General features: G+C 31.8%; 1 protein-coding gene across 2 annotated transcripts in view; it reads right to left on the bottom strand.

Moving 5' to 3' along the window:
• CDH19 (cadherin 19) overlaps positions 1–20,818 on the bottom strand; it is a 94,519-nt gene that overhangs the window by 48,410 nt on the left and 25,291 nt on the right. The window contains exons 3-5 of one of the 2 annotated variants that reach the window (XM_072820804.1): positions 19,072–19,366; positions 5,159–5,278; positions 3,603–3,767 (exon numbers count right to left, since the gene is read on the bottom strand). In XM_072820804.1, coding sequence (XP_072676905.1) covers positions 3,603–3,767; positions 5,159–5,278; positions 19,072–19,366 — 580 coding nt within the window. The remainder of the gene's footprint in view (positions 1–3,602; positions 3,768–5,158; positions 5,279–19,071; positions 19,367–20,818) is intronic. The other variant, XM_072820814.1, reaches the window with a different exon arrangement.

Below are 20,818 nucleotides of genomic sequence, written 5' to 3'. Positions count from 1 at the left end.
AGATACAGAAGTGAATCAATAATGTATTTATTTTGTTTTGTCTTTAAGATGAAAACAATGACAACCACATGTTTGAATGTTAATAGTAATTAACAGGCAGAGTAGATGCCCTTGATTGAGAGGTGAGGGGAGGTTGTACATTTCAGAGGAGATATGTATTAAATATTTAAAATGAGAGGAGGACAATAGGATTAAAATCAGGGAAAATAGTTTAAAGAATAAGGAGGTCAGCATGCTTCTGTTCTGGAACAACAGCCAATACACATATATTCACATGATTATAGTGTGGCATGGAAACAGAGAAAACTATTTTAAAGAGTGAGGTAACTTTATGGTACTAGAATCATGTTCACCACACTCAAATTTGAAAATAGTAATGCTATCATTTTACATGAGGGGTGTGGTTAGCTATAAGAATTTTAGAAACTATTTTAAATATTCTAATTTGTTCAGATATATGTCAATGTATACATACATTGTTATTTATACTTATAGATATTATGTTTATCAATGTTTATGATGTTAAAGTTAAGAAAAATAAGAAGAAATAAGGATGGCAGCAGAAACTTCAAGGGCATTTTTGTCTCAACAAACATTCTTTGGGCGTACTGCCTTCCAGATTCTTCAGCTTATTATTTCACCTTCATCTGAATAAAACATAGACTAGATTTATTCAATATATTTTTCTGTATTTATTATATGGCAGTCATTTCATAAAGTCCTGAGTATTTCAGATTACATTACACATCACCTTCCTGTCTTTAGGACACACACTTTGTAGAGATAGTCATATACACGATGCATTTATAACGTGGAGATGAAGGTCACAAACTGCTGCCTTATTACCTAAATTCCATCCAAAGAGGAGCTGTTTCATTGACTTATAAAGAAATCAGGAGCGGTGACTCAAATGATACAAAGCTGCAATGATGTAGGATAAATAAGTTTAAAAATCCAGTGTACAGCTTGGTGACTATAGTTGATACTACTGTATTATATAATGGGGATTTTCTGAGAGAACATCTCAGGTGCTCTCACCACACACCCCCACACAACGTAACAATGTGAGGAGATGGATATGTTAATTAGCTTGTCTAGTAATGATTTCACTATGTATATGATATCAAAACTTCATATTGCATACCTTAAATCTATATGATTTTTATTTTTAAAAATGGCCACATTAAACTGAAAAATTTTAAATTTGACAACAGTCCAGAAATACATCCAGATTTATAATTTTTTTGAAAAGTCAGAAGATCTAATAACTCTGGGCTTTGCACAAATTAGCTGAACTGCATCATGTCTGCATCACTTAGGGGGATGTGTGTGTGTGTGTGTGTGTATGTCAGTGCGTGATCTACTTTTCTCTTTGATACTTGCTTATATATTCCACCTATCATGATAATTGCTCATGATTTCTAGAATTGCTTGTAAATGCATTTCTGTTGCTAAGAAAGAATCCCCTGGGGTGAGGGGAATCTCCTAAGAAAAAAATAATTTCTCCCAGACTTTCACAAGAAACTCCTTCTGAAACACAACACGTGATTTAACTTGTACTTATTACTTATCAGAGCAATTGGGGCCTATTCATGCAACAAAAGTACAATATATCCACACATATATGGTCAGTTAATTTATGTCAAAGGAGCCAAAAATATGCAATAGGTAATGTCAGTCTCTTTAATAAATGCTATTGGGAAAATTTGACAACCAAATGAAAAAGAATGCAACAGGACACTATCTTACACCATACACAAAAATTAACTCAAAATGGATTAAAGACTTGAACTAAGACCTGAAACCATAAAACTCTTAGAAGAAAACATAGGCAGTAAGCTCCCTGACCTAGGTCTTGGTTATGATTTTTTTATATCTAATATCAAAAACAAAAACAACAATAGAAAAATTGAGTGTACTATATCAAACTAAAAGCTTCTGCACAGCAAAGGAAACCATCAAAATGATGAAAAGAGAATTTACTGATGAGAGGAAATATGTGTAAATTATATATCTGATAAGATATTAACATCCAAAATATATAGGAACTCATACAACTCATTATCTAATAATAATAATAATAATAATAATAATATTAAAAATGGACACAAGACCTGAACAGACATTTTTCCAAAGAAGGCATACAGATGGTTAACAGATCTATGAAACAATGCTCTATATCATTAATCATCAGGGAAATGCAAATCAAAACCATAATGAAATATTACCTCACATCTGTTAGAATGGCTATTATTTAAAAGACCAGAAATAAGAAGTGATGGTGTGGATGTGGAGAAAAGGGAACCCTCGTACATGGTTAGTGGGAATAAATTTGTGTACCCATCGTAGAAAACAGTATGGTAGTTTTTCGAAAAATTAAACATAGAACTACCTTATGATCTAACAATTCCATTCCTGGGTATCCATCCAAAAAAGTGAAAACACTAGAAAAGGTATCTGCACTATCATGCTCATTGCATTATTATTCACAATAGTCAAAATACGGAAACAAACTAAATACCCATCAATGGATGCATGGATAAAGAAATTATCATACACACATATACACACATGCACACACACAGAGGAATATTACTTATTCATAAAGAAGAATGATATCTTGTCATTTGCAACAACATAATAGACCTCAAGGGCATTATACTAAGTGAAATAAGTTAGAGGAAGACAAAGACCATATGATCTCTCTTATATATGAAAGATTGTGTGTGTGTGTATATATTCATATGCATAAATCATAGGTGAATATAGAAATAGGTGAATTGTTTTTATTTGTTCTTAGTTTTAAAATATCAAACAAAATTAAAATTAAAAAATAAAATAGTATCACTTGAGATAATTACTCACAGTAGACAAAACAATAAATCCCCCAAAATATCTGTGTTCTAATACCTCAGAACCTGTGAATATATAACATAAAGTGAAAAAAGGTAATTAATGTTGCAGGTAGAATTCATATTGCTAATCTGCTGACCTTGAGATATGGAGATTGTCTTGGTTTATCCAAGTGGGCCTGATCTAATCACATCAGTCCTTAAAGTGAAGAAGAGGCAAAAGTGCAGGTCAGAGAGATGACAGTGTGTGTAGGATGTAACACCTTTTGCTGTGTTTGAGGTGCATGAGTTTATACAAGAATCAGAAAGATGCCTTAAGGAGCTAACAGTGTCCTTCAGCTGACAGCCATCAAGGAAACAGTGACCTTAATCCTACAAACATAAAAAACTGAATTTTGTCATCAACCAAATCCAAAGAAACGGATTCTCCCCTGGATCCTTGGAACACAGCCCTGCAGACACCTTGAATTTAATATGGTGACACCTACAACAGGTTTCATTAAGGTAATAATTTAAGACATGAAATTTGCGGAAATTGTTATAGAAGCAATTTAAAAAGCCACATTAGTTTTTTATTTATATTTGTTTCTTCACACTAATAAAAATAATCACATATAGAATAATTGACAAATTTATTTTATACAATTCTAGTGCTGTTGTAGTGCTTTAGATGCAAAACCCTACTATCTGCATATATTTAACGTAAGTATAATTATGTTTTAATGAGAATTTAAGATGTTTTCTACTTACTTTCCTTAAATATAGGTTTATTGTCGTTAACATCAGAAAGTTTAATTAATACACTTGTCGTTCCAGACAGAGCTCCAGGCAGACCAATCATATCTTTGGCTTGAATAATTACCCAATACTCATCTTGCAGTTCTCTATCCATTTTAGAAGATATTCTTATAACTCCTTTAAAAATGTAATAAAACATAATTTATTATTTCATATTAATCATGGTATTCTCATAGTTAATTTCTTAAGAATTCAATCATACAATAATTCTTTTGACACATTTTAAGTCACTACAATATGCTAGACACTGTCTTGGAGAAAATAATAATAATATTAATTAACAATAATAATAACAACAATAAATGCCAACTCTGTCTAGAGTTTAAAGTAATCATCAGAATACTAAAAACACCAGTAAACCCTTAAGAAAATAACTATGTTAATATAATCTGCAGGTAGAAAAGAAGAATATCTTATTTTTACCTCAAATTATTTTCTGCTATCTTCCCTAACATAATATTCATGTGCTACAATTAGCTTCTCCCTTTTTTAAACTTCTCCCTTAAATTTGAAGAAAGTTAATTATAAGTAAATGTGTAAATTGCAAAACCAAATTTATGCAAAAAATATTGTGCACCTGTGATGTTAAAGTCTATTTTAAGTCATGATATATAAAGAAGGGTTTCTTTTTGACCAACAGTTATTCATAATCTACCAATAGAGATAAATATGTACACAGATTTTCAAACTCAAGATGGATCATAATAAATATCAACTTTCTACAAAACTAGTGAAAAAGTAATTAATTACCACTGAAAAAAATAAAACTAGGAGAAATTTAAGGTGGTGCATAGGACAGAGGATGTTGGCCTAAAAATTTGGGGAACACTAACACAAAGAAAGAGAATGGCCAGTCCTCAACTGTGTCTGGGAAAAGTGTTCATTAAAAGACTGTGAGATCTGTAAAATCACAAAAGGATAAATTGGACCATATTGTGATGGTATTTTAATTGTGGACTAAAGTGATTTACAAGTATAATCTGTTATATAAATCACTATAGAATACAGTGAATATATTAAACAGACACTGCTAATATCTCCCTATGTTTGACTCCAGAGAGAAATGGGTGTTGACTCCATAGAGAATTGGGTATCTCCTGTGGTTTTAGTTTAGTTTGCATTCTCCTGATTACTCCTGAGGTTAATCATTTTTATTAATCTTGTAGGCTTTTTGTATACCAAATTTTTGGCCAATTGTTTTAAATGTCTTTTAGTATGTTTTTAAATTGTTTTTTTCTTTTTCCAATTGATTTGTCATACTCTTTACATATGTTTTATATCATATAGACAGATTTTTTCTAGTGGTGTAGATTTGGAAAATTCAATCTCTGAAAGTTAGAAAAATCAGCTAAAGCCTAAAAGGATTTAAATGTTTAAAAGTACAGCCCATTTATTTTTTGAAACATCAGGTGTACTGTACAACATGTTTATATACAGATTAATTTTTGCTCCGACATTTGCCTATGTAGAATCCTGTTGAATGGCACTTTTTTTTCATTCAGAAATACCTGTTGTTGGTTCAATGGAGAAATATGGTTGGCCTTGTAGTAAACTGTACAGGAGACGAGCATTATTACCACTGGCGGGATCATCAGCATCAGTTGCTGTCACCTGGATGACTAATGTTCCTCAAGAAAATATAAATAGTAACAAGAAATTAAGACTATGATATTATTGAACAGCTTGGTATTATTGAACAACACAGTTCTATATAGCATTCTCTTTTAAGCAAGCAAGTGGATGATATGCAATGAAAGAGGAGCCCTCCTTGTTCAGATTTATAAAACGAATATTATCCTATATAAACAAGAGAATATAGCCTCATGCAAAATAGCCCTAATTCCTATAGGCAATGTAGAATTTTAAACATGTAGATCTATGCTGTAATGAAATGTAACTATTAAATGATCCATTATAATGTATAATTCAGGGTCTTTCAAAGGTGTTGGCATTAGCGGAAGAATCAAAAGAGAATTGGAAGCAGTTTACTTTAAAAATTATATTGTGACCTATAACTAAAAAAAAGTCACAGAATGTTGATAAAATATTAATAAAAATCATTGAAATGTGCTTGAATTAGTATCAAGTTGAGGATGGGCATAATTATCTTCCCTGTTTAATTCCCTTCAATAAAATACTGATTTACTTTGAAAAATTCTTTTTTTATTAAGTACAAAACAAAATCTACTAGATATGACCTAAAGTGTTCTCAATAACAATCAATAAAACATAAGGTATTTGTACATTTAAACTTCATTCTTAACCATATTTCTTTAAAAGCATTTAGCTTTTAAATCATCTTCATGTAAACGTGGAATAGCATTATAGATCTTGTTGGAAATCCGTATTTACTGAAACATCATGGTTCTGTGTCAATAAGGATGGCAACATGAACATCAGAGTCAAGTAGCCTATGTGATTTTCTTTACAACTAGCATCATTAATATTTTCAATACAATCTAACTTTATAAGCGGAAACACTCAAAAAGGAAGCCCTTCTTTTCCTGCGTAATAAAATTGTTAACTTTTACTGTGGCTCTCAAATGTATGTTCTATTTGTTTTTTTGTCTTAGTATTTTGTTAGTTACTTAACACTTGTATACTGTATAACCACTCAAGATGTATTCACCTTAGTTTCAAGTGTTTTACCATACATTCCTTCCATTTGTGATAACATGGATGGAGCCTAAGGGCATTATGCTAAACAGAGATAGACAAAGATATCACTTATATATGGAATCTAGAAAAGATGAGCCCGTAGAAACAGAGGGTAAACTGCTGGTTAACAGGGGCTGGAGGTAAGAGAATTCAGTCAATGTTGATCAAAGCCTAGAAACTTGCAGTTAGAAAATGAATAAGTTCTGGAGAGCTAATGCACAGTATGGCAATTATGGTCAACAATATCATATTGTATATTTCAAAGCTGCTAAGGGATTTGACCTTAAATACTTCCCCCTCCACAAAAGATATATGATGTGATGACAATGCTAGCTAATGCCAAGGTGGTAATTACATATTGTAATGTATAACACGATGTTATATGTAAATTATATCTCAATATAATAATAAATCAATAAAGAATCAACAAATAATAAATAGTATTTCTGTAGCAATTGTAGAGTCATTCTGAGGAAAGGATTCTTAGAGACCATCAATTCAATCAGTTTCTATTGGGCAAGAATTGTTCTTTTAACTACTCTCTTTGTACACATCCTTTTACTTTTTGTATATTTCCTCTCTATGTCTCCATTTCACTTCTTTCTATAGGAGTGCATTTCTAGATTCCAGAACTACACTACCTGTATCTAGTTTCAGAAGCAATAGTAAAAATCATTATATGATTAGTTGTTGATCAAAAGAAATTCTTAGTATTAAGACTTTAGACCTCCTTACCTAGTACTATACAAATTAGTACCAGGAAGATCATGAAAATACACTGACTCACAGATCACCCTGCACTTCATTTATAGAAAAACAAGTTACAAAGTCGGGTTTTTTTTTTCCCATTTTTTTCAAGGATATTTTTAATTGATGCTTTATTTACTTCTAAGCAGAATATACCTCTTCAATGTTCTAACGTGTCACTCCCTTGCTCTCTACTAAATGGAAAACCTAATGTAATATATTAATGAGTCACATAAAATAATTTCTCTGAGTGTGTGGAAAATCCAAAAAGTCAAACTCTTAAGAAATTAAGTGGATAAAACAATATTATATTACAAATATTCACAATAAGTTTCTAATGTGAATTTGTTAAGTTAAATTTCTGGGAAATATTTATTATTTTCCCTTGTGAGATTTATGACTGTTTTAAATCGAAAGTAACCTATAGAATTGAGATAATTCTACAGTGTTTTAATGGCAGCCAATTGTTAATGGACATTCATTAACTGTTAGTGATTTACTCCTTATATTTGTGTGTGTATGTGTGTAAGAGAGAGCATTTACACATGTCTATCCAATTATAAAGTTACCATGAAAGAAATATAAAATAAATTAAGATGATAAAAATATGCAACAGAATTTTAAAAAATTACGTATAGTTTTGCTTTTAATTCTTACTTATGGTTTGTAAATTATTGGTTGTAAAACTCAGAACTTAGCAATGTTCACTTCTTATATCCCTCTAATTATCTGACTTTGTTTTATTTTATTTAGCTTTTTCTTGTTTTTTAATTGACATCACAATTCATTAAATATAGGTTAAGCAACTTTAAATCCTTTTAGATATTTTCTAAAGGCTTTTCTAAAACAAAAAATCAAAAGACATAAGTAAACCTACATATTTTCCTCTTCAGTAACTTAAATACTACACAAATCTTTAAGAAACAGTCAAGTAACATAAACTGTAACAATAAACATCAGAGTAGTCAAGAATTACAAAACCCTCTGATATGATTTGTTTTATGTTTTCCATTTATGTTTTCCTTGTCATTTGTGAAAAAAATAAAAATCCACCTGTACATTCACTTGCAGTTGGGAACTGGCTATATATTATACACAAAAGTGAAACAATCACTATAGGACCAATAATGTGTCCTTCAATGAAAAAAATAATTGTTCCACAGTCCCCTTCCCCCCTTATCCTATTACCAGTTAAATAGGTAAAGGGACACTTCATGGTTGAAAGAAACAAATGTTTGATTTCTACTCATTGTCATTCAAACATAAGTAACCCTTCCGTCATTTATCAGTAATCCCAGAGCTGCATTACTCATCTTTGAATCAAAATGAATGGCACAGGGAGGGTCTTTTCAAGCACCTTTCTAGGCTTACATAATCACTGTTTTTATGACATGATCTTTGTTTACTGTAAGAATCACTCTGAACAGTTTTATGGGAACTGTGGCTCCAGTCTCCTGGTCATCCCAGTCCCTAACAACACCCATCCATCATTATAAATTGAAGCTGATTCTAAAATATAGTGAATCTTATCCTACACAAGAACATAATTAATACAGGCTAAGGTCAAACATACTTATTGAAATATTTTAAAATGTTTATTTTCATAGGAGAAAGCATTTAGAATTTTTGATTACTAAAATTTAAGGATCTTTTAAACGTAGAAAATGAACAAATATAATTTGTAACATTAATGGCTTAAAAAAGAAGAATAAAAAATTGTCATTAGATATATAAAACACATCTGAAAATATTCCATTTCTACTTGCAGTGAAAACTCAGAAAATTAGGGGGGAAAAGGCAGCTTTCTAAATCTGATAAAGGGCATTTTTAAACTTTGACAGCAATCATATTTAATTGTGAAGAGTTAGAACTTTTCCTTCTGAAGTAGTTAAAAAGTAAGAAGTTTATTACCACTGCTAATTTTTAAAGCATTGTATTGTACTTCCTAGAAAATGCAGTGAGGCAATGCCATGTATACCAAAATGAATGATTAAAGATTATGATGATGATAGACCAATGATACATATGTAATGGATGGATGGGTAGGTAGGTAGGTAGGTAGGTACATAAATATTGAAAACACTTTTAAAATTACAATAATTATTCAAAGGCAACAGTGTTTTTGTCAGAAAATCAAGAAGAATATACCTATAAGTTTTACCAGATAATTAGATTAGCAAGGTCCTAAGAATAAAAAAGATACACAAAAATCCATCGTTGTATATACCAGAAACATATATTTATAAATTATTTTAATTAAATGCATAATATATAACAAAATACCCAAGTATATCTAAACAAAAATTATTAAAGACTTCTACAAAGAAACCAAATAGAAATTAATGATCAAAATGGATAAAAATACTGGGTTTATGAATTAGAGGACTACATCAGCATATATCAACAAATAGATCCATGATATAAATGCTATCCTAATAAAATCCTAGCAAGTTGTATTACTGGATAAATTAAAAAGATGATTATGAAATATGTATGAAAATGCAAAGGACCACGTATGGCCAAGATAATTTTGATGAACAATATCTGAAGGACTTGCACTAACGAGATAGCAAGTTTATGACACAACCACAGCAATAGACAATATAGCATTAGTCCCTGTAACAACAAAAGATAAAACTGACTAGAGATTCAAAAACAAAATCATACATATATGGAGAGCTCGTTCTTGCAATGGTGGCACAGTTGGGCATTGGAGAGTCGTTTCAATAAAAGCTGCAGGGTCAAATGGATATCTCCATCCATCTACACATTCATCTATCAGTTATTTCTCTTTTGATGTAGAATTTGGCACATGCTTGACACCATTCACAAAAATTGGTAGAAAATAAATTGTAGATATAAATTTGAAAGATACACAATAAAAATATAACAGAATAATGAAAATTCCATAAAATAGGAATTTTTTTGTATAACATCAGGGAGAAAAGAAAACAAAAGCCAACATTTATCAGGATTGAGTGACTGATAACCTGATATTTGTCCAATATCCAAATCCCTGTTTTTGTTTATTAGACATACTCATTTGTCAGCCTAGATGGGTTGCTCTTACACTATTGAAATGGCATTTAGTAGAATATTACCTTTCATGGTGCATTCCTCAACCAATGTATGAAGCATTGTACATGCTTCACATATGAACCAGCCTGTTTAGCCTCTTCATTTGTTTCATCAACACCTTACTGTGCTCTCACTAAAGCTGACAAAGTTGGTTTAACTACATTAGTGGATCAGAAATTAAAGTTTCTTTAAACTATGCTACTAATAAAGTTATTTCTAAAGGACAAATGACATATATGTACATTAAAGAAAAATGCTTCATATAGATTATTTTAACATTAAATCTATCACCAGACAGATATTTTTCACATGTATTTGCATTATTTAATCAGCTTCTTAGTTTAATTCTGTTTTTATGAACAGTGCCCTGGTTTATCATTAGCCCTCTTTCAATTTTAATCATGCCTTAAAAGGAGACATTTTACTCAATGCCCATATGTCTCATACACTATTTCTCACACCCCATGGAACTAGATGTCCCCCAAGTTTATTCTGGCTTATTATAATGCATCTACTAATAATGTTTTAAAAAATAAAAAATCAGGGCCAACTGCTTTCCATACAAAATGCCAGAAAAGAAATAGGATTAAACATGGCTGTCCTGAGTAAAACTGGAGATCTTATCACTGTTAGTTCACAAAATCTTCCATATCTTCTTAGCTATAATCTGGATCTGGCCCCTCACAAGGAGAACAGGAGAAAACCAAAGAAAGAGGCAGTTTACTCTAGATTGGTAGATGGTAGCTGTATTGAGCAAGAGAACTGATTTTTGAGACTTGTTTTGGGTGGCTGTAAGATGACTAACTTTCAGGATCTGTCCACTAAGCCTTGAAAGTTATAGAGACCTTAATTAAGCTTCAGTCATATATACCATCCAAATAGCCTCAACACCACATTTCTATCTCAAGTCTGGGTGCTTGTGGCAGCTTCTGGGAGAGAAGAACACTAGTGGAATCCACATTCCAAGGACGGGAGGGGGGGTAGGATACGCCAGACCAGGACCCAAATCTTCTCCTTTCTTGTAATTGTATATGTATTCTATTCCAGGGATATTCTGCTTCAACAGGTTCAGTTGCAGCAGCACAATGGGATTCCAGTGAGGAGTGAATAGTTTCCATTCACCTAGAGGTGTGAAGTGATTCACTCATCCTGGTGGGACATCTCATTGCAAAGTCTAGTAAATAACTCATTTCCCAGGCATGATGGGGCTTGGTGTTCTCAGAAGCACAGAACAATAATTCAAGGTGCAGAATTGGGGCAGTTGATGATTTCCCTAAAATCCATACCTTTAGGGTACTGGCTGCCTCACCAGCATCCCCAGTCTGGCATATGGGGCAACAGACTCTACTGGTTGATCTTCCAAATCTATGAAACCCTGGGACAGTACTTTAGTCCACTGGGCCAAAGTGGTTTTACTTGTTAGTAATTTAATCTGCTGCTTTATATTTCATTTTTTTTCTTTTTACCAATCCTGCTTCTTATGCATTACCGAGGCAATGGAACCTCCATTTAAAATCAAATTCTTTAATCTGGCCTTGCATATCATGACCTTTGAAATGAGACCTTTGATCATGATCTACCCATATACAGTACTCAGTTTCTCGAAGACCCTAATAGTGGCAGCCTGGTTCACACAGTGACAAGGGGAAGCTGTTTCCACACAAAACTGGGCATGTTTAAAATTCTCACTGGGGGCCAATATAATCAATTTGCCAACCTGTCAACAATTGGAAACTCCATTGCGTGGCCACAGACTCCTTTGGCAGTTGCCTTGGGCATTGTTTAGAACACACATGACATGCTGTTACGGTATTGACCAAGTCACTGTCTTTCAAAGGCAATCTAGCATCCTTAGCAATAAGCCATCCTATCTGAAGTGTCCACTCTTTTTATTTGCTGTTATCTACTAAAAAGTCAGTTGCTAGGGTGCATACCCAAAATAGGGCATCAGCTTCTAAACTGTCTTTTGTTGACTGAAAGGTCCAAAAGTCAGCATGCATCTCTGAGTTGAGTCATTATAGCTTGATCAGAGATAGAAATGAAAAGAGAATATGTAATTAGACTCTTGCAATCTAAAGATCCTCTTAAATCAATTTGTATCTATCCAGTGAATGAACAAAAGTTTAACTACAAAAAATTATTCTCTTAGAATCATGCATAGTTTTTTTAAAGATTTTATATTTAAATAATGTTTACACACCCAATGTGAGGTGGAACTCCCAACCTAGAGATCAAGAGTGGCATGCTCTACTTACTGAAGCAGCCAGGAGCCCCTCAGAATCATGTCTTAATAAGAGAAATATCTCACTTTACTTGTTCCAATAATAAACATACAAATGTAATATTTAAGATAATAATCCTGGGTTCTATTATTACATTGATGGTTGATACTGTTTGCCTATATTACTGAGAGATTTACATAAATGCAAATTTAAAATCAGTTTTGTTTTTCTATATAGATTCTGAATTTTTAAAGCTATTTTTTGCAGAAGGACTTTATGAAACATTTAAGACAATATTTTACTTCACCCATTCTGTCTGTAATATTATATTGCAAAAGCTTATTATTAGGTAGGTAACATAAGATATAAACATACCAAATTCTTGAGAGGAAAATCATAGATTAGTAGTCTAGACTATGGGAACTGGAAACTGCAATTTGCCAGTATATGTCATTTGCTATGACTACAAGTTACAAAATTATAGTGAGATAATGGTATATTAATGTAAGATAAAATATTTATTACATGTAAGAAATTACATATAAATTCTACTTTCTGTGGCATTGTTAATAAGTGCTAAAACTTACAAAACTACATAAAATTTCTGAAGATCAAAAGCATTTTGACAGCATGAATAATGATTTCCCAAACATTAGACACAAACTCCCATCAAGAGTAAAACCTAATGTAAGAAGAGTGTAATTCCATCAATATTGATTTATATGGATTTTAATATTAACCACAAGTATACAGAGGACTGAATGATTCTCGCTTAAATGTTAGGTTTAATATTAGTAACAAAACTTTATTTAATGATATCTCATATTTCATACTGAATGCTTTATCTTCTTTCTAGTGATTATGGGTGGCATCCATAAATATGTAAAAGAGTGATAAATTTTGATATGCAGACTAATTTAGATATTGTGCAGGCAATAGAGAAGTCAGCAACCTGTGACAAGAACATTTTATATGTAAAGTTTCCATTCATTATAGAATACTAAATAAACACTGTATCTTAGTTTAATATATGTTTGAATGCCAAGATCTGAACTGCAGATTTCAAAATGATTCATTTATTTTAGTATGCAATTTTTTGTGTTAATTTCAGTGATAAAAATATTAAACAGGCTTTTCTTAGAATAAGATATAAATTTGTAATAGGAAAGCTATTTTTACATGCAGTTTTAGTGCAAGTACACTTTGGTTACTCTGAAGCAACTTTATTGAGAGAATGTTGAATTGTATAATGGTCAAGTTTAAAGAGGCTCAAATTAACTAATAGTATTTTGACCTAGGCTCTGAGTCCATGATTTTTCTGACATTAAAACAAATATATTAGGTAAATTGGTAAAATTATAATTTTCTGAGATCAAATTCATGATAAACATAAGGTTTTAATCCATGCATCTGCTCATTCTTTCACACTGGAAACTTATTTTATCAGTTTGAGGATCATTATTATTTATTTACAGGGATGGATTGGCGCATCCCTCATATATATATATAGAGAGAGAGAGACTAAAGACAAGCAGAGGCATAGGCAGTGGAAGCAGACTCCTTGTGGGGAGCCCGAGCCCGATGTTGAAGTCGATCCCAGGACCCCAGGATCATGACCTGAGCCAAAGGCAGATGCTCAACCACTGAGCCACCCAGGCGCCTCCCTCCTGTGTTTATATTTGAAATGCAATTACTTTACAACCTAGAACTTGCAAGTGAAACTCAAGAAATATATTATATTTGCCCACTTGCCACCTTAAATGTGCAAAATATTCTTTTTGTTTTTACTGTCTACCATCTCCTGAAAATTAGGTCATTCTTATTATTCTTGTGTTACATTTTGACACCTCTACTTTTCATAATGTGAGAGAATTTAAGTCAAATAAATAGATTGTGTTTAAAACAGCAAACAGTATTTTCAGAGAGAATTCAGAGAGTTTAATCCATCCCAATCTCAGTCACATTCAAGTCACATGTCTAAAGAAATAAGTTTCATCGAATATAATTTTCAAATTTGATGTATTTTAAGGATTTTTATTTTTCAGAGAAATATCTGCTCATGTTTATGCTTATTATAATTTATGGATTCAAAAAGTGACATCTAAATTTGCTTGTGTTTTTCATAAATTGAATTCAATCTCCCTTTTTAATAATGGGTGATATGTTATTTAGTGTTATTTGGTTATGAAAGTGAATTTCTTTTTCTTCAAGCCTCTTTGAGATTGCACTGATATATAGCATTGTGTAAGTTTAAGGTGTACAATGTGATGGTTAATACACACAAACATATTAAAAATGATTATCACAATAAAGTTAACATCCATCATTTCACATAATTAGAATTTTACCTTCTTGTGGTAAGAACTGTTAAGTTCTATTGTCTTAGTAACTTTCCAATATGTAATACAGTAATGTTAAGGAAATCATACCAAATATTTTACCTCCAGACCTTCATCATCTTATGACTAAAATTCTGTTCCCTTTGACCAACATTTCCTCATTTCCCCACCTCTCAGTCCCAGGAAACCACCATTTTACTCTGTTTCTATGAGTTTAACTATTTTTTAGTCCACATATAACTAAAATTTTACAGTATTTGTCTTTATCTGTCTTACTTATTTCACTTAGCTTAATGCCTTCAAGGTATGCCCATGTTGTCATCAATGGCAATATTTCATCATGTTTGATTTGCTTTTGTTGAACCATCCTTGCATCCTGGAGCTAAATCCCACTTGATCATGGTATGTGATCTTTTTAATGTGCTGTTGAATTGGGCTTCTTAGAATTTTGGTGATCATTTTTGCATTTATGTTCACAAGAGATATTGACCTGTAGTTTTTTTTGTGGTGTCCTTATCTGGTTTTGGTATCAGGGCAATGCCCACCTTACAAAATGATTAGGAAAAGTTTTATCCTCTTCACATTTTTGAAAGAGTTTGAGAAGGATTAATATTAATTCTTTAAAATATTTAGTAGAACCTACCAGTGAAGCCAATTAGTCCTGGACTTTTGTTTGTTGGGATGTTTTCAGTTACTGTTTCAATCTTACTAGTAATCTGTCTGCTCTGATTTTCATGATTCATTCTCAGTAGGTTATATGTTTCTAGAAATTTAAATTTTCTAGAAGTTCTGCACTGGGAAATTTTAAAATTCAGGAATTACTATTCAGAGACTGCGTGCAACACTTCAGGTTACTCTGTGCCTCAACTCACACCCACAGACTCTCCCTGGATTTTATATCCACCAATATCCTCTGTTTATCTCTCATCCTTATCTATAGCTTCTCACCCATTCATGTACTCATTCTTTAACTCAATCATCACAAACTTCAGGCACTGTGTAACTCCTAGCCTATTCGATCTTATACTTTTTTGTGGAAAAGAGATAATTTTGTAATTCCAGACCAACAAGTGGAAAAACAATGCTTTATCCATTTGGATATTTGGTAGTTCTTGTTTTGAAAGTAATTGCATTTTTAATATAAATATACTCAGTAAAAGCCCACTGTTAGTTGTAAATAAATATGTATTAAACAAGCAACAGGTAGTTCGTGCTTTTCTTGGTTTTCTCTTCTGATGACATCCTTAAATGGATATTCCTTTCAGTACTCTACCTAATTCTACATTCAAAGCACAGATTCAAATATAATAATTGGTAGTTGACTACAATATAATATAAAATATTTAAGACAACAGAGAATAAAATGTTCACACTTGTTGCTTTGTAAAGGATAAGATAGGTGGGCAGGGTATTTGGAAGCAAGATCAACACTGAAGACCTTACAAAATGGCAATGATATGGGAAGAGCATGAAAAGTTAACTATATATTCAGGTAAAACAATTCATATTATTCATTATATAAATATTGAGATTTAGGAAAACAGAAAAATCACATACAATATTGATTTCTTCAAAACAAACTTTATAATTACAGGAATGCTTCATAGGGAAACCATCTACACCGTAGTTTTCAGAGCAATGGGGTATTCCTCTATTTCTATATAAGATAACATTTCTAATAACAGCTGACTATTTTTCTGTTGGTCACTTCCGCCCATTGAAAGGAATAAAAAATGCTTGTTGATTTTAGTATGATTCCATACGTGGCCCAAAGCCGGAGGGCAGTCCTACAGGATGTACTTAATTACACAAGTTAACTAGGTTAATACATACATGAATCTTGAATTACAAAGCAAAGAGATCTGCGTTAGCCAAACACCAAATAGAACAAACCAATGTTTTGTGATCTTTGTTGAATCAACCCACAGTCCTGTGACTATACTCAATGCCATGATGCAAAAACTGTACTGCACATACTGCAATTCCTTTGTGGTTCAACTCTCCAACTATAAAAAATGGCTATTTTTCCCTTTTCTCTATCTAAAAATCTACCCCTTTTGCTCTCAATTATTACCTTTGTCTCATACCTAATGGATAGAAACACTTATTAACTGGTTATTATCAACCAAAGTGTTAACCTACCCAAATCTGTCTTCTCTACTATTGCTCTAGATTCCATGGGTCTTTCCCTTCTCAAAAATAGTTAGAGCTCTCTTATTTTGCTTCGAAAACAGTTTTCTTTTGGATCATTCCCTATAGTACATAACTGTGCTTTTAAACTTCTCATATTTTTAAATGATTAATGATAACAAAAATCCTCTTTCTTTATCTCTCTCTACCCACATCTCTATGTTCTCCCTGTAGTATAACATCTTTTGAAATTGGCTAAATTCATTGTAACCTCCTCTTTTCCATCCATTCTTGCAACAGAATGAGCTCCAAAATATTGCAATTGCATAAATTCAAGTGAATGACTCTTACCAAAATCACTAGGAGCCTTCAGCTTGACAAAGCAAAAGCCACCACATTTTCTTGATTTTATTTAACCTCACAGCAGTATTCCATATGGTTGCAGGATGTCTTCCTTTGAAACATTTCTTCTCATGTCTTTCTTTTTCCCACATCACTGGCCAAGGTCAATCATCCTAATTTACCAGTCAATCCCCTTTTGCTTAACAGTTAACTCATCCTGCATGCTTTTTTTCTGCTTACATTCATTGCCATGTCTATATGGGAATCTCATATATTGCTATGCCTACATGTTTGCTATAGGACAATAACTCCCATATTAATATATGCAATCTCCCTGATACTGTATGGGAATATTTTCCTAGAACATAACATGACTGGACTCTTTGTAATCAACTTCAAATCAAATATCATCTCCTAAAATGTCTCCACTTCCTCCAGTCAGTTAATCATCATCATACCTCACCCATAATTAACTTTTATACATATAGTATCAAATATCAACTTATTTAAAATAGTTACTGTTTGTGTGATTTAACTAAAATATAAGTTTCGTACTAGCAATTATTTCCAAAGTTACAATTCAAAAATTTTTCTAGTAAATGTTAGGTCCATGTTGTATGCTGTCTAAGAGGAAGAAGAGTAGCATGAGGAAGTGAATGAGGAGGAGGGGGATGGAGTAGAAATAAGAAATATTTCATTGCCTAGTTACCAAATAGAACAATATTAACGTGTCATTTACATCTAATGATAATTGGTCCTGATATATATTCACAGCTGAATTTGTTTATGCCGCAAAGATCTATATTCTGAACACATGTAGAAAGATGTCTTTAAATTGCTTCTTGAAATGTTAATAAGAATCAGAAAAATATACAATACAATATACATTTTTAGATTTGGTGGCTAATAAATCAAATGTTTAGGTAAAGCAATTTTAAAGCATGCTAGCATAATTAAAAATGACCATTACTGAATAGAATTTATCACACTTAAGTAATTTTATGAAGTTAATTTTATTATATATTGTACTATCAAAATTTTCTGGCTCAATGATTGGACAAATTTTGCATAGCTACACCATAATTTCCTGTCTACTAGAAACACATTTTTTTTTATTTTCAGTGCTTTCAGTTCTTATGTCATATGGAAAGCACTTGTTTCTATATGCATTATATTTAAAATATCTATAAAAATAACATTGGAATTGAAAGGAACTTTGAAAGTAAATACAGTTGCACAGAGGTGTTCAACCACTTTGTTTTTAGTCTATATTCCATGATTTTGATGCATATAGTATTTGTGTCTTACAAATTGGCTTCTACTACTTGCACCTACATATTTTTCAGGTTGACCTTATGTGCCTTTTTTTAAGATGCAAAATTATATCTTGTTTTGGAAAATAAATTTTTGAAATGGAGAAACTAATAAATGACTAAGTGAAAGAATTTTATAAATCACTAAAACATACATGTTTAACGCTTTTTTTTTAAGATTATTTATTTATTTATTCAGGAGAGACACAGAGAGAGAGGCAGAGACCCAGGCAGAGGGAGGAGCAGGCTCCATGCAGGGAGCTGGACTTGGGACTCAATCCTGGGTCTCCAGGATCACACCCTGGGGTGCAGGCGGCACTAAACCGCTGTGCCACCAGGGCTGCCCTGTTTAATGCTTTTTTATTGCCTTGAAGACAAGTATTTTGAGAAGACAAATAATGTATTAATATATAGTACCATCGTTTATAAAATTTAAATGATAGTCTGATTTTTAAATTATTTTACTTAACACGTTTGTAGAAGGAAGTACAAGTGGTGAATAATTAAATAATTCACTTCCAAAACATAAGCTCAAAATTCTAAATCTGTTGTCATTGTTAATATATCTTTGATGTAAATTAATATGCAATACCTTCTGGAGACATCTCTGGTACAATGGCCTCATAAGGTTCATCTAGGAATTTTGGTTCATTGTCATTGATATCCGAAACTCTGATGACAAACTCAGACTCAGGTTCCACAGCCCTTCCAGTAGTGCTGTCTATTACCTGGGCTCTTAGAGTGTAGAGGGATCGTTCCTCTCTATCAAGCTTCTGGATGGCATATATGTCACCTGTTCTCTCATCAATGACAAAAATACTTCCAGCTCCAGCTCCCAAAAGCTTGTACTGGAAAGAGTTGTTTCCATTGTCTAGATCAGATCTTAGCTGCAAGTACAAAGAGGGATAATTTAGTTTCCAGACATGTTAAATGGACAAATCAATTTTAACGATTTTATTTTCATGTCTTTTAATTTTTCCCCAAGTTAATAACTCCATATAATTCCCACAGTATATTAAATCAGGTAAAATATTAATTTTAAGATTAAATTTTATCATCAGGCATATGAGTCTGAAATTTCAATGTAAATCATTATACAAATTTATTACTGTAAATAGATTATTCTAATTAGACACTACAATAATTGAAAAACAAAGTACCTTACATAAATTATGCACGACAAAGTTGTTTCATGTTTATTCTTAGTCACTGAAACCATACTCTCAAATATTTGTATTAGATTGGGACCTAGAGACAGATAGGATAAATTTAAACAATGATGTTCTGTCTCTAGGCTAAAAACACATAGGAAATATGAAAATATTACCAAGAAAATAGGGAGCATGTTGAGAAGATAAGAAGAGCCTCAGTCATCCATGTTAGCATTTATAAGATGCCATAAAATCTACAAGTTGCTTTATATGTGATTTTCCAATTAATCCTTATTACATCATGAGAAATATATTATTGATATATTCATTTATACAGAGAGAGACTGAAATTTTTTAAAACTTTCACAGAGTCATGATATTTGCATAGGTTTATGGTTTGGACAACAGAGGCCCTAACCCCAGAGTCTCTACTGCTCTGAGTTTTGCCAAATTAGATCTCTTTCTTTCCAACATATTCTATTCAATTCTCAAATATATCTTTTCTTCTTGTGCCCTCACTATTTTTATTTTTTACTATTTTTTTTAAAAGCAAAGCAAATTTGTTCATTCATAGTGTTAATGGAATTTTGAATATTATATATAAAAACAAGGGTTATTATGATACAGGTAGCATTGGTTGGCTGGTTTTTCATATCTAAATTGGTTTTCCATAAAGAGAAGTATGCCATAATCCTCTAATTCTTGTGAATACACAATTTTCTTGATTCATAATTTATGAATATGTCCTTCTTCAAAGTAAGAGCTTCTCTGAAAATTTACAAAGGTAATCAAAGACCTACAGTCTTAAATAAATTCATAACTTCTTTGATAGCTCAAGGTACAACAGACCAATTAATACATTTCTATGTGATTGGATAGAACATTTGAAGACATCTAAAACAACTTATTTTAATAATATGTTGAATAAAACTGCTATTCATTGAAAGAAACAGATTGGGAATAATAATAAAGAGATAATAAAAGAGCTATAGCTCTTTTAATTTGATAATTCTTCATTACTCATAATAAAAAAAAGAAATTTCTACAAATTTCTAATAATATATTAAGGTAAACAAATGTCCCTTCCAATAAGTATATCAAACGAAAGTCAAGTTATGGCTTATGTTTTTCAAATATAATTTTGATTATGGTATAAAAATTTCATTCAATATTAGAATGATGATAAAT

The sequence above is a fragment of the Canis lupus genome, chromosome 1 (assembly GCF_048164855.1).
Source record: "Canis lupus baileyi chromosome 1, mCanLup2.hap1, whole genome shotgun sequence".
NCBI classification, from domain to species: domain Eukaryota; kingdom Metazoa; phylum Chordata; class Mammalia; order Carnivora; family Canidae; genus Canis; species Canis lupus.
The sequence above is the reverse complement of the archived record's forward strand: the minus strand, read 5'-3'. Positions and strand labels throughout refer to the sequence as shown.